Source organism: Panthera leo, chromosome B1 (assembly GCF_018350215.1).
Source record: "Panthera leo isolate Ple1 chromosome B1, P.leo_Ple1_pat1.1, whole genome shotgun sequence".
NCBI lineage: Eukaryota > Metazoa > Chordata > Mammalia > Carnivora > Felidae > Panthera > Panthera leo.
Window position 1 is genome coordinate 184514584 of NC_056682.1, and position 15594 is coordinate 184530177.

Here is a 15594-nt window from a genome sequence, read left to right on the forward strand (position 1 = left end):
GTGTGTGTGTGTGTGTTGTGCCGTTTCTGCTTTAAGAAATCTTTACAAATGCGGGGTTCACTAAGGTTTTCTCCAGTTTTATTCCACAGGTTTTAGCTCTTTTCTTTAGGTCTACATATGGGGTGAAGGTGAAGATTCACTTTGTGTGTGTGTGTGTGTGTGTGTGTGTGTGTGTGCGTGTGCACGTGTGTCTAGTTTCTGGCACCATTTGTTGAAAAGACTATCTGTTTCTTTGAAATGCCTTGGCACTTTGGTTAAAAATCAGCTTACCATATGTATAAGGTTTATTTCTGGATTCTCTGTTCTGTTACATTGATCTATATGTCTATCTTTACACCAGTTATCACTGTCTTGAGTGCTGTACCTTTATAGTTTGGAGATCAGGTAGTGTAAGTCTTCCAACTTTGTTCTATTTGTCCAGAAGTTTTGGCCAATACATTTCTATATACATTTTAGAATTAGCTTGTTGAGTTTTACAAAAATTTCAGATGGGATCTGGATTGTGATTGTGTTGAATCCATAGGTAAATTTGGGAGCACTGACATCTTAATATTATCAATACCTCACCATGGTGTAGACCACCATTTACTTAACTCTTTCATTTTTCTCAATACTCCCCTACAGTTTGGTGTAGAGATCTGGCACATCTTTGGTTGGACTTATGCCTAGGAATCTGAAATTTTGCTGCTGTTGTAAATGGTATCTTTTTTACATTTTCTTTTTTAAACTATGTTGCTGGTGCATAAGCCTTGCAATACTGGTTCTAATAGTTCTCTGTACATGCTATTGAATTTTCTAATGCATAATGTCACTGAGTAAATAATGACAGTCTTATTTACTTTCTCATCCTCATACCTTTTGCCTCTTTCCTAGGCTTACCAGTGCAATATGGAGCGAGAATAGTGAAAGCAGGCATCCTTGTCACATAACCGATCTCAGAGGGAAGGTATAGAAGGCAGGATAATAGCCCCCAAAGATGCCCATGTCTTGGCTCTCCAAAACTTGCAGACGTGTTACACGGCCAAGGGGGGTTAACGTTGCAGATGGAATTAACGTTGTGTATCAACGGGCCTTAAAGTAGGGAGAAAACCTAGATTACCTGGATGGACCCAGTCTAATCACAAGATTCCTTAAAAATGCAAGAGGGAGAAGGAGGAGTCAGTATCACAACACGGTGATTTTAGCACAGTGAAACCTGTATCAGCCTCCTAACCTGCACAACTGTAGGATAACCGATCTGTGTTGTTTTTGAGTCACTAAAGTTTGTGGTAATTTATTACAGTGGCAATAGAACACTAATGCAGATATTTGAGACTTTCCAACAGCATGATGTTTGCTGTAGGGTTTTTACGGATATGTTGTCTCTTTGTTTTGTATTCCTTCCAGTTTATTTCTGAAGTGTATTTTTAACTCTAGTATTTGCTCTGAGCTGTCGGCTCTCATTTTCTTTCCTCCTGTTGCTTGCCTATCGAATCTGAGCTTTTCCAATGTTGATGTTTGATTGTTCTTCCTTAGCTTCTATCATTTCTTGAATTTCTTTCTTCCGTTACTTTTTAAAGAATATGAGATCACGGTTTTTTGCTGCTTTGTAAACATGATTGGGCATCTTCGTTTTCTGTGGGTGTATTATACAGGTTGTTATCCTGTTTTCTTAGAGGATAGGATGTGGTTGTGTGTAAATTGAGATGGATTTCCCTATATTTTTCGATTTCTGTGTAGGAGGTGAGTTGCGCCAGGACAGTTTCCTAGTTTTGGGGTCCTAGGGTTCTGTCCGCTGCAGTTACTAGGCAGTGGCTTTGTGTGTGCTGTTAGTGCTCTCTGAATTCGGTCCTGTTTGGTCCCCTCTTCCATCCATCCTTCCCTTGTCAATGCTCTACACCAACCACCTCCCCCAGGACAGGCTCACTAAGGGGTAAGAGCTACTTCTGATGACTCGAAGCCCACGTGGCCCCAGCACCCTCATACTTTTCTCTGCAGGCTCCTTCTACTAGCTGCCAACCACCGAATGCTGAACGGCCCTCTCTGCTTCCATTGTGGTTTTGGAGCCACCAGTGGGGATGGCCACATCGCGAGTCCCCCTTAGGTTGCTTCTGCTTGTTCCTCCAAAGCTGTTGCTCCCACGTGATCGCACAGCTACTGATGGTGTTAGCTCCAACTGCTCAGATTCTGGGATTCACAGGGTTACTCTACCACCTAATTTAGGGAAGATGATGTCACTGTGTTTTTCTTTTGCTATAGGATAGCTCCTGGGGGTTCGGGGAGATTAAAAAACCATCTGCTGTCGCTACCATTGTGCTTCTTAAAACTGATTTTTTAATTTAAAATGATTTGCATTTTTCTATTTATATTTCAATGCCCAGGATAGGGCAGACTATGCTACAATAACACATAAATTCCAAACTTTACAAGCACTTCTTTCCTGCTCATGTAACAGCCCAGCTCAGTGGATGGGCTCTCCTGGTAGTTTTCCGAGTGGTGACGGACATGCCCTGGCCGCTTCCAATTGGCAAATTCCTTGTTTATATCCAAACGGGAAGAGAAGAGAGTGGTCAATCATGACCACTGCGTGTGAAGACAGGGAGTTTTATTGCCATTTTCAGAAGTCGCATATTATCACTTATCCCAACATCTCAGCACTCAGCCACACGGCCCCAAACTAACCACAACAGAGGCTTGGAAAGGTAGAACAACATAAGAATCTTTGTCACAACTCTGCACCGTTGGCCAAGTAACCCTGGGAGAAAAGACAGACTATAAAACATTAAGACCCTGCCTATCTCTTTATGCATCTGTAAAAGAATTTCAGATGTCATGTGATCAAAGAACACTCACCATCTGTTTTTAATAAGGTTTTAATTCCATCAGTACAAAACTTTAAATAAAAAAAAAACTTTGTGATTCTGATTGTTTTTACGTCTGCAAAAAACCTTCCGCTGGTTTTCCACAGCCTCCAATTGCTGGCAAATTTGGGGGAGAATAAGAAAGTATATAATTAAACAAAATGAAATCGTCTCCAATTATAAAGGTTCCAGTTACACATGGCTTTTGGAATTTTAAAGAATTAAACTATACCACTAATACACAAGGGGAATGGTGGTTTAGCATCACTTATAAACATAAATGTGTTCACAAACATTCTAAATATCCAATATACATACTTCAGAAGAACAGTGACCTTAAGACAATGATTTTTATTACCTTTAGTCTACCAAGCTTGACACTATAAATATACTCATTCAAAAAATTAACACAATATTTAAATAAGAGTCAAGTTCATGAAAATTTACAAAATATAACCAATGTATTCTGACTTATGATCACATCTTAAATATTTCAGCTTTACTCTTCTAGCCTGGTCAGGCCATTTAAAAATATTTGCACACTATTTTAACAAATTCAGGATATAAAACAGTAGGAATTTACTAAGTTTTCCCATTATAAAAATTAATATAGCAATTCTCAAAATACTGAAAAAACCGTTTTATGAAAGCAGTACCCACATCATAACAACTTATTTAAGAACACATCTTCAAAAGGCACATTTGAATTACTAGTATTTATCTCAAGATAGTAGTTGAGTTTTGAATTTCCAGTCAATTTCCCATGATCTCAGCGTTACGATCACGGAAGGCCGGGGTTGGAGGTAGGAGAACACAGGTGTCCAGTGAACTTTCGTTAAGGCAGCGGTGTTCTCACTTGCCACACCCATGGAGCCCAAGACAGGGAGGTGAGGGAAGGGGGGGTCTGCACATCTGTCTTCCGTCCTAATCGAACCCTCAGGAAACACCTTTTACACGAAAATACTTAAGTAAAAAAAAAAGAAAATCACAAGACAGAAAGCTAAAAAAAAAAAAAAAAAAAAAGGCCCAGAGCACAAACTGCCAGTTTAGTTTGAGTGGTGGTGTTCCTTGTTTGGGGCCCGAAGAAGAGGATGAAGCTTCTGGTTCTTCAGAATCACATCTTCATACTGGGCTCGTCTCAAGTTACATCATCCGGGAGTTCACGGTGCTACAAAATCCTAGCATGTCAGACATACTGATTTTCAAAATCAAATCTAAATGACTTTATGGTTATCTCTGTCATGTTCCCCTTTAGCAAGGGCTGATATTCTACAGTTGACTGTAATTATATCAGCATCGGTAACCTCAATACCCTACAATACTATAATAACTACTGTTATTTTTAAGGACTTATGCCTTAGGACCCCAAAATGCAATCCAATATGCACTTTGAGGTATGGTTTACTTTTCAGTGAAGTTAATACTAACTGAAGCACTACACAGACTAAGATCAGTAATCTAAAGTACTAATTGACTACATAATTGATTCCATGGCAGAAACAAAAGGGACTTTTAGTGCTATGGTGGAATTTCAAAATATTGGCGATCTACTTTAATTTCATATTATTCCTCTCCAGTCTCAGCTGAGTGCCTCCATTTTCTAAAAAGGGAGAGTATCTTTAGATTCTTCCCCTTACTTTAACAAAATAATTGACCAAAAATATTCTGAAGCACAGAAAATAAAATGGTCACCTGTTACTTAACCAAGATATAATTTTCCATTCCCTAACAATGGTCACTTTAGGGGCAATTACTCAAGTTCTAAAATAGCGGCTTTTTAAATTAAGGCAACATTATTCTTACCAGATTTTCTATTAACCACTCTACTGAAGTTCACAAGAGCAGTTTCACCCTTGAAGGCCTTTTATAATGTAAGTAGAGTGAAGACAACGTCCTTCTCAGTGTTTATAAAGAACATAGAATATAAAAAGTTATTCAAAGTCAACAAATACCTTATGTTTCTACTTGGAATTCTAAAGTAATTACAGTCATTTCAGAATGTGTAAACCATGAAATTACCTTTTAAACTAACAAAACAACATAAAATACAATTTTTCTACAAAAATACAATTTAGGAGATATACCACTTCTTCCCTGAAACAGAAATTTAATATTTGGACAAAAAAACTGTAAACTTCTGATTACATTCAAAAGATAACCTTTTAAAGACTTACATTATTTGAGGTTTTGGCAACTGGAGATCTTAACAGCAGATTCGCCCTGCAGTAATGTTCTAACAACATAATAATGCCACATGTTTTTTTCTCTTACGCTTACATCTGCTACCAGGAAGAGAAAAAGGGCTTCCTGCAGTGGACGGTCTGGGTGAATGAACTGCTGAGGTGGACAATGCGGCCCTGATTTCTACCTTGACTGCGTTCCACAATCACACAAGGCATTTGTACCAACTGGACAGGACTCTTCCCATCTTTCAATGCCTGAGTAAGATTTAAGATCTGTGGAAAAAAGAGAGATTTTCACCAGTTCAAATAAGATAAAAACCTTCATTCGGTTCACTGAATAATGGCTATTTTAACCATTTATTCATAACTACAATCTTTATGTCATCCACTTCTGCCCAACAGAGATGACAAGGAGTAACTGCTATAAATACATACTATACAGACACAAAAATGGACACACACGAGTGTACAAAATTAGCATTAAATAACTTTTGCCAATTAGTAACTTTAAAATATTCTAGAATGCACTGATGTCCAGAAGCAATCAGAAGACTGAATAAAGTGAATGGTTCCACATACTCCATTTGACTTAGAAGCTAGACAGATTCTGGTCTAAAGAGTCTGCTTTTTCCATAATTTGGCTATTGGAGACAATGCTGCTGTAAACATCAGGATACGTGTATCCCCCTTTGAATCAGTATTTTTGCATTTGCTGATTGCAGTGCAATGGCCGAATCGTACGGTAGTTCTATTTTTAACTTTCTGCAGCACCTCCATCCTGTTCTCCAGAGTGGCCGCACCAGTTTGCATTCCCACCAACAGTGTTTGGAAGGAGCTCAAGTGTCCATCGACTGATGAATGGATGAGGAAGATGTAGCACATATATACAATGGAATGTCACTCGGCCATAAGAAAGAATGAAATCTAGCCATTTGCAGCGAGGTGGATGGACTAAAGAGTGTTATGCTAAGCAAAATAAGTCAGTCAGAGAAAGACAAATACCGTACGATTGCACTCATATGTGGAATTTAAGAAACAAAACAAACGATCACAGGGGAAAAAGAGAGAGGCAAACCAAGCAACAGGCTCTTAACCACAGAGAACAAACTGATGGTTACCAGAAGGGAGGCGGGCAGAGGGATGGTTGAAATAGGAGATGGGGATTAAGGATGCATTTATTGTGATGAGCACTGGGTGTTGTACCTAAGTGTTGAGTCACTAAATTGTACACCTGACACTAACATTACACTATATGCTTACTGGAATTTAAATAAAAATTAAAAAAAAAAACCATTATCCACTTATTCAACAAAAAAATTTGTTGCATGCCTACTACGTGCTAGGCTCTGTTCTAAGTGCTGGGGCTATAACAGTAGAAAAAAACAAAACAAAACCCCCATTTTCACAGAACTCACATTTTAGCAGGGGGAGGAGTCAATAAGCATGAATAAGTAAATTACAACATGTATCACAGGGTACAAGTGCCATGGGAAAGCATGACACAGGCACTGGGTTAGAGAATTTGGGAAGGTACCCATTTAAAATAAAGTTTCATTTAAGAGTTCACTCTTAAATAGAAAAAATAAAACTGGAAAGAGTAAAATATATTACATTACATGTTTAAACATACTCTTAGAATTGCTACTTGAGCACATAAATAAGGGTGTGAAACTCAACACATAGCTTACAGCCTATTCTACTCTGTTCAGATAATAATTCAGTTTCTTTTTTCCCCCTGCATATCAGGTAAAAAAAAAAAAAAAAACCCTTTGTTATGTACTTTAGAAATAAAGATGTCTTCTTCAAGTATTTGAAAATATCTAATAATATACAGATAGTGTGCATTTTAGTGGTTCTTATAAAGATTATTTAATAGTGATAAGCATAAAGGTTTCAACATAAAGCCATACTAATAAATAAAATTCACATTACTTTGAACAGTATAAACTGGATGCTTTAGATCCTGGAAAATCTGAAGTATTTAATACCTCAGGGAAATAAATCTTTACTAGCTATAGTAGCTACTCAATGTATTTATGTTTTAGATTCCCTTTTAAGTTCTTCCCTTAAAATTTCCAGGCTGGATAACAAGACACAAAGAATTTATGAAATTCACATTTATAAACATTGTTCTTATCACAAAAATAAATGTGGGCACCAGCATGGCTAAGGAATGAAACGTTCTGGTTAGTTTCCTCTTCTGGTTTTAAAAATTCTATTCTAAAATTGTTAGTCTAAACACAAATTTAAGTAACACCTAATATTTTCCTGACTCTAAAGACATGGTTGTTGGGGCGCCTGGGTGACTCAGTTGGTTAAGCATCCAACTTCCGCTCACGTCATGATCTCACGGTTTGAGTTCGAGCCCTGCGTCAGGCTTGGTGCTGACAGCTCAGAGCCTGGAGCCTGCTTCGGATTCTGTGTCTCCCTCTCTCTCTGCTCCTCCCCCCTCATGCTCTGTCTCTGTCTCTGTCTCTCTCTCTCAAAAATAAATAAACATTAAAAAACAGTTAAAAAATAAAGACATGATTGTTGTAGAGAATCTAGAAAACAGAATGGTATAAACAAAATGAGAGTCATTCTACAAGATTAACAATTTTCAAATATATAATAGCAAATATTATTCAAGCCTAAGAACTATCCTAAATATTAATGTTTCTTTGAAAATTGTTAAGACACTTGATAATCTTGCATTTATTTACTAAAGAAACATCTACTGAGCATGCACTATGTTGGGGAGGAGAGAAGACTGAATAGGAGGAAAAAACTCATGAGAGCCCTCTAAATTACACACTTTCTAGAAACAAAAAGCCATATGAACAAATAACTGGAATAAAAATTGATAAACACTTTAACAACAGTGGACCTAGACCCTGACTTAAAATCTGAACCCCTCCACTACATATCACCCATTTTTTCATTTCTCAAGGGATAAACAAATCTATTATTGTATGTTTAAAAATTTTTTAATGTTTATTTACTTTTGAGAGAGAGAGAGAGAGAGAGCACGCGCGCGCGCACGAGTGGAGGAGGGGCAGAGAGAGAAGGAGGGGCAGAATCTGTAGCAGACTCCAGGCTCTGAGCTGTCAGAACAGAGTCCGACGCGGGGCTCGAACCCACGGACCATGAGATCATGACCTGAGCCGAAGTCAGATGCTTAACTGACTGAGCCACCCAGGTGCCCCAATTATTGTATGTTTAAATTAGAGAAGACTATTTTTAGAAAGAGGTTAAGCATTGTAGGCAAAGAAGAAACACTTCAGAAGTCTCCATCTATGCCGCGTTTGAGAACTCGGTAGTGATGTGACGGTTAGGCCGAGGGCGGATGGTATAAACTCTCAGACTTCTGCATATAGACTTTGCTCTCCTTTAGCCTATTTCACTGGTCCTCAAATGTTAGTGGGTATAAGAATTACTGTACTATCTAAAACCACCCATAATCGCTTTATGGTTGATTTTAAGCTATTTTCTAATAGTAATATTCCCAATATATTGTTTTCACATCAAATTTTTGAGTAAAATGGACATCAGTATGTGTATTTCCAGGGAGTGCTGCAGAAAACGGAACTCTGAGTGGCAGGAAGAGTCTAGAAAGACAGAACTGGAGCTTGAAGGAAAACTGTCCTCCAGATGAACAGGAAAAGGCACCTGAGGAGTGGCAACAACACACATAAGGGCACCACTGGGAGACGAGAAATGGGAGGGAGTAAGAGTTAAGAGTGACCAGGCTTAGAGGAAGCCATGAGTGACAAGTGCCAGGGCAGGTGTACAGGACAGAGGCAGACTACCAAAGGTCTTGTTGACTGGCACTGGAGCCTGTACACAGTGACAAATCATGGAAGCTGTAAGTCACAGGAGACATGGTCAGATTTGCTTTCAGAGACATGGTTCCGGTTGAATGTGAAAGACAGGAAAAGAGGCCAGGATACCATTTAGAAGATCATTAAATGCAGAGAAGTGATGATAAGGGTCTCAGGCAGAGGCAATGCCTAAATGCAGACTGAGACCCCCTTATTTCATAGATTCAACATCTTAACCCTCTTGAGCCAAGGTTCCTCCACGTAAAATGCAGATAACTATGTAGAGCTGCTATAAGAATAAATGACACCAAACATCAAAGTATCTAGTAAAGGGTAAAGTACTCAGGGGGTACTGAAGTGTTACTTTCATTGTCTTTAACATCAATTGTTACTGAATCTGCAAATGAGCTTCCGGTTTATAAGTCACTGAATAGAAGTTCACTGTGTATTCATAAGACGGCTTTATTTATTATTTCTGCCACTTTCTCAGACCACGTGTAAAATTATTTCACGTAAGTAAGTATTTTCTGAGGTCCAGTGTTCCCAACAGGCATAGGCAGAACACAAAATGAACGGCCTTAGACTCTTAACTATAGAACAAACCAAGGGTTGCTGGAGGGGAAGTGGGTGAGGGGATGGGCTAGATGGGTGATGGGCATCAAGGAGGGCACTTGTGATGAGCACCGGGTATCATACGTAAGTGATGAATCGCTAAATTCTACTCTTGAAACTAATATTACACTGTATGTTAACTAGTTAGAATTTAGACAAAAACTTGAAACATAAAAAATAAAATAAAATGAACAATCTTATTGAACCTGATCATGACCTACTGCTATTTAACGTAACATTCGAAATCTTTAACTTTAATAAACATTACTAGTTCCAGACTGTTTTTAAAAAAATGACTTCATACTAGCTCTTAGTTCCAGTCCAAATCTTTCTGAGAAGAATTAGAATACATCACTGATAATGTGTGTAAGACTAAAAACTTACTGTAAACTAGGGCAAAAGACTTGGCTGTACCAAAGCACAAGTCTGGAGTTAACTGGCAAAACTGGAGGGCAGAGGGATTTAAGGAAAATTATAAACAGTAGAAATAACAAGTATTTTGACTTAGTTAAGGAACTGGCTGAAAAATGATTTTGTTGCTCAGAATATAGGTTACTGTTATTTGTTTTTGTTTGTTAAACTTCTGTTTCAAAGCACTGATTTACTTTAGAACATAAAATAAAACCTGATTTTTCAGATCAGCTTTTTTAAAAAAACAGTTAAAACCAGAAAGCTACACAATCATGCATGGTCAGGGTACCTTATTCTTTCTGGCTATCAGAAAGACAAAAACCAACCAAAACCAAACTAAACAAAAATGGGGAACCTGGGTGGCTCAGCTGGTTAAGCATCTGATTTCAGGTCAGGTCATGATCTCACGGTTTATGAGTTTGAGCCCCACATAGGGCTCTCTACTGTCAGCACAGAGCCCGCTTCAGATCCTCTATCCGTCCCCACCTCTGCCTCTCCCCTGCTCACTCTCGCTCTCTCTAAAATAAATAAACTTAAAAACAATTTAAAAAAATCAAATTAAAACATATAACCAAGGCATCATTTTATTTTTTTTCTCCAGAACTTGATCTTGTCATTTTTAAATTTTATTACATGCATTTGTAGAATACCTTAACTCCTTTGTGAATGAGATAGGGTATGAACAAATAAACCTAAAAGAGCAGACAGCCTCTGGTATATCTTTGTGACAGATCTCAGAACTGGAATGTCCCCTATCTTTTCAGACAAGCATTTTAAAATTTGTATTTAAGGGGCGCCTGGGTGGCTCAGTCGGTTGAGCGGCCGACTTCGGCTCAGGTCATGATCTCGCGGTCTGTGAGTTTGAGCCCCACGTTGGGCTCTGTGCTGACAGCTCAGAGCCTGGAGCCTGTTTCAGATTCTGTGTCTCCCTCTCTCTGACCCTCCCCCGTTCATGCTCTGTCTCTCTCTGTCTCAAAAATAAATAAACGTTAAAAAAAATTAAAAAAAAAATAAATAAATAAAATAAAATTTGTATTTAAATTCCTCATGTACTAACTTTAATTTACAACAAAAGCTTATACAATTATTTAGAGCTTTTCCCTGAAAAACAAAATTCCTGAGAGGGGTGCCTGAGTGGCTCGGTTGGTTAAGCGTCTGACTCTTGATTTTGGCTCAAGTCATGATCTCACGATCAAGCCCCACATCCAGCTCATCAAGGAGCATAGCACCTGCTTGGAATTCTCTCTCTACCCTCCCCCCCCCTCCCATCTCTCTGCTCCTTCCCGCTCCTGCTTGCTCTCTCTCAAAATAAATAAATTAAAAAAAATTCCCAAGATAAATCTTTACGGATAAGAGAATTCCAGAAGATGGAGAATATTTATACATCACTTTGTTTTAAGCAAAATGGTCATCTTAGGGCATAATTATCTATGCCAGAAAATGTAGCTCAACTATAGTTTGGGATGGTGACACTCTTCAACATAATTATAATCATGGGCCACCTACCTAAGCCCTTCATGCCTGCCTGAGTCACCTAACTCGGCTCCCTGCAAGGCCCCCTGGCTCTGGCCTCCTCACCTGCTGAGCAAATCTACACCTGACTGTCCAGCCTCACCTTCCCTAGTGGTTCTTAATCTTTGCTGGGTTAGAGACACTTCTGGTTGAGGTATAAATTCCACCCCAAAATGCACATACAAACAGAATTTAGCCTAATTCAGGTATTCACAAAAGAAGGTCTCCTCTCTGGAAATTAGTTTTTTTGTGTATTTTTTTCCCCCAGAAATTAGTTTTATCACAACCCTTTCGAATGGTAATCTCTCACTGCTCTGATCCCTTCCACGTGGAATCTATATTCTGGCACTTAAGGCTTCCAAGATCTGGCTCTAGCCTTCTTCTCCAGCCACTTTACTTACTATTTAAAACTTATGACTCCAGCAAAGCACTGCATAAATGCAGATAACAGAGAGCACAGAGAGGTGTACGAGCGAATAATCCATCCTTTTCCCTGACCCTGGCCTCCTCATCACAGCAAATGTTCCATGACAGGAGGAACTGGGTCTTGCTCACAGTTCTATTTCAATCACTTTCTGGTACTAGTTCTGTCAATAAATATTTGGTGTATGAATGGTTATTTAACTTAATCATATCTATTTGTTAAAGTTATATAATGTAATCCTCAGTACAAAAACTAGACTGGTCTTTTTTGCCACAGGTATGCAGCAAATAGTTACCTGAAATTAAACGTGTATTTTAGGAAGAAAAAGTTAATTAGTAAGTCACTAAAAGACAATGTTTACAGTAACTTATCTGTTCATTATACTTAACACTATAAAATTATTCACAATAATTTAGTTTCATTTCAAGTTTTCCTTCCGGAATCTAAGTACTATCAATAGAGTGGAAGAACTAGACATTATCCGTAGACCAGCCAGCCTGCACACCCACACCAGCAGACCTAACGCCTTGTACCTCTAATTAAAGAAAGACGGAGTGACAAGACTGAGTTACTATTAGTACTTTTTTGCCTCATTCAGTGTTCAACTTTGGTGATATGGCGATTTACTGACTGCGCCAGCAAAGGCCAAACACATTCTGTGAGAGAAATAATCAAAAGGCAACAGAACTCGGCACTGAAACATCCAAGCAAGTGGACTTGAGGAGGAAAAATACAATAACACTCAGGAAAATAGTTATCAAAATGAAGACAAAGAATTCACAGGAGAGTGAAACTGGTTAACTAAACAATATACAACAAGGTCAAAAATGCCTAATTTAGAGCAAGACAGGAAAGATGCTATTGAAATCAACTTCATTTTTAATCATACGAGCTATTTTGGTTCAGCATAAAAGAATTGCATCTTTGGGTCACAATGGAGAGAAGGGTTAACTACTACTGTTTCAAAGAGAACCTGTCTTCTTAATGAACAAGGTCATAAAAAGGTAACTTACCTGACCCCTCATAACAGACATCTGACTTTCAAAAGTAGCTTTGTTAAATCTTCTGTCAGTCTTTATGGGAAAGGAGGAAAAAAACCTACATTATTATAATTCCAAAAATCAAGAAATTTGAAACAAATATTTAAAAACAAAGGAACTCTTCAACTTAGCACATAAGGCCATTCCAGAGCTTTCCTAATAGATAAAATAACATGTAAAGAGTATTTTTACTTGAAGTATTTTTGTATGTCTCTAGAATGACAAGAATAGTTTATTTATAATCCACCTGGTCCCAAAAGGATTTAAAATGACCTTCCAGCCAATGGGTTTAGGTGTTTTTGAGAGAACTAAACTACAGCAGCTCACCAAATATGTATTACAATTTATGGAGTACTTTTGTAAAAATTCAACTTTTGAAGAAAACAACTTGTCAGATTTTAATAGAGTCTTACTTCAAAGAACACTCATAACCAGTGTAACTTCACAAATTTATGCTCCTGTAAAGTAAAGCTGTTAATTCCTTTTTAAGTCAGGCTCTACACCAGAAGCAGTAAACTGCAAATTAGCTCTATTAAGAAAATCTCGTTTGAGATTTATTTCGTTTTCCGCAAGAATTAAAACGAAAAATTTATTTACCTTAAAAAGTTCATGAAGATCTTCACATAAATCTTGCACAAAGTTCATGTCAGAAATATATGGTAGAATCAAGTTTCTTATTTCTTCAGAAAAAGGAACTTTTGCTTGAGGAAGCCAAGCCCAGTGAAATGGATCTGAAAGAAAAAGGAGAGAGAGAGAGAGGAAGAAGTTATCAGAGAATAATCATCCTGATTCCAAGTTTGGATGGTGAATTCAGATGGTAAAGCACAGTAAACTATTATTTAGAACTAGTCAGGTTCCTGAGTTTTAAATAGTAAAAGGTAAGAATTTTGATAATCGGTCTGTCTCAGACAGCCCTATATCAAAAAATACATCTGAATCCCTGGTCTCTAAACTTGGAAATTAAGGGACACCTATAATTTGTTCACATACACCAGATCAAATACCATGGCTAAGATTTCCCTGCCCTCCTCCCAGTTACAAATTATCAGGAATTGACCACTCATGAGTGTGTGTGTGTGTGTGTGTGTGTGTGTGCGCGCGCGCGCACACATGTGTATGTGCACACATGCACATGCGTGGAAATATATGATGTTTCAAAGTCTTATCTAAAAAAATTTTTTAAGTGTTATTTACTTATTTATTTTGAGAGAGAGAGAGAGAGAGAGATTGCAAGCAGGGGAGGGGCAGAGAGAGAGAAGAATCCCAACCAGGATCCATGCTGTCATCGCAGAGCCTGATGCAGGGCTTGAACTCATGAACTGTAAGATCACGATCTGAGCCGAAATCAAGAGTTGGAGACTTAACCGACTGAGCCACCTGTGAATGTTCCAAACTTTTAAATCATTAGTAGGTGAATAGGCAAATGTCTCTAAGGGATCAAAGATCCATGACTTCAGGCTAATTCTAGTTCTCTCCTAAGAAGACTGTTAAATCTACACAGTACTAGGATGAGAAAGATTCGTAAAGTCGTAGAATCTTCTGGAGAGGGTGCATATTCCAATTCCTGCAAGAAAGTATATGTAAGGCTTCTGACAAGATGATCACCCACGGAGCTACTGTGGGCACATCCAATGAGAACCTCCTACAGCTAGAGTCATTCCTTCTGACTTCTCTTTTATTATCTTCCTGTCCACTGTGGGAAGTACACAGTCCATTCCAAAGAAAGCCCTTCCTCTGGCCCACATCTCCCTGCAGCTATATCTAATTTCCTTTTTACTTTTCCCTGACCAATCACATAAAAGCTCTTATTCCATGCCTGCCTTTACTTCTGATCCCTATCCCTCAACTTCTATTATCAGCATTCAAACGCTCTCCCCTAAGACCACCAGCCATCTCGTAAGAGTCTCTCCAAAGGCACACTTGCAGTCCTCATGCTACTTAATGTCTCTGTAGAAAGTAGCAGTCTTCTATCATCTCCCTTTGTGAAATTCTCTCCTGTGTGGCTTTGGAGATACTACTCTCCCCGAGTGTACTTTCTATCCTTTAAGCCACTTCTTTTGTTTGCTGGCTTTTCCTCTTGCCTTCAATGCCACCATTGCCCCCTTTCTCTCCTTCATTTATTTGCTAAACATTCATGAGACATTCACTGAGTATTTGTGTACCTCACATTGTCCTAGTGGTGGTATTTGTTCTCCTTGAATTCCCTGAGGTAATAAACACCACCATGGCTTCCGCTACCACGGTGACAGTTTAAAAACTGTATCTTCAATATCAACTCCTCTTTCAAGTTCCAGATCTCTAATCCTCAACTGCATATTTGGTAAAATTTCCCAGATGTATTGTAGGAGCCCTTAACTTAACACTTTTGAAATACAATTTGCATATAAATTCCAAACTATTAGAGGGAAAAAACAATGAAACAAAGACATCTCAAGCTAATTTAACAAAAGATAGGAAAGGAAAAATAAATTGGAATTCATGGTCAATAGAAAAAAGTAAGATGGCAGGAAAAGTTCAAACACATTATTTATTGAGACTTGAACTAGAGTTAAATGTACCTTTTAAAAGAATCTCAGATTGGGTAAAAAAATATCCAGTTAAGTGTTGGGCATAAGTCTTATGCTTACAACAAAATGATGGAAGTAAAAAATAAAAGTATAGAATAACACCAGGTAAATGTTAATAAAAAGAAATGAGGTGTAGCAATGTTACAACAGATAAAATAAGAAAAGTAAAAAAAAAAACATTGAGAGGGATAAAGTGAGATGTATT

At 38.1% G+C, this 15594-nt stretch overlaps 1 protein-coding gene across 7 annotated transcripts in view; it reads right to left on the reverse strand.

Moving 5' to 3' along the window:
- Positions 1 to 2836: 2836 nt before the first annotated feature.
- PI4K2B (phosphatidylinositol 4-kinase type 2 beta) overlaps positions 2837 to 15594 on the reverse strand; it is a 31974-nt gene continuing 19216 nt past the window's right edge. For 3 of the 7 annotated variants that reach the window (XM_042936774.1, XM_042936770.1, XM_042936775.1), the window contains 3 exons: positions 13420 to 13553; positions 12796 to 12855; positions 2837 to 5296 (listed from right to left, as the gene is read on the reverse strand). In XM_042936774.1, the coding sequence (XP_042792708.1) occupies positions 5123 to 5296; positions 12796 to 12855; positions 13420 to 13553 (368 nt within the window). In that variant the 3' untranslated portion in view covers positions 2837 to 5122. The remainder of the gene's footprint in view (positions 5297 to 12795; positions 12856 to 13419; positions 13554 to 15594) is intronic. The other 4 variants (XR_006202002.1, XR_006202003.1, XM_042936773.1 and 1 more) reach the window with 4 other exon arrangements.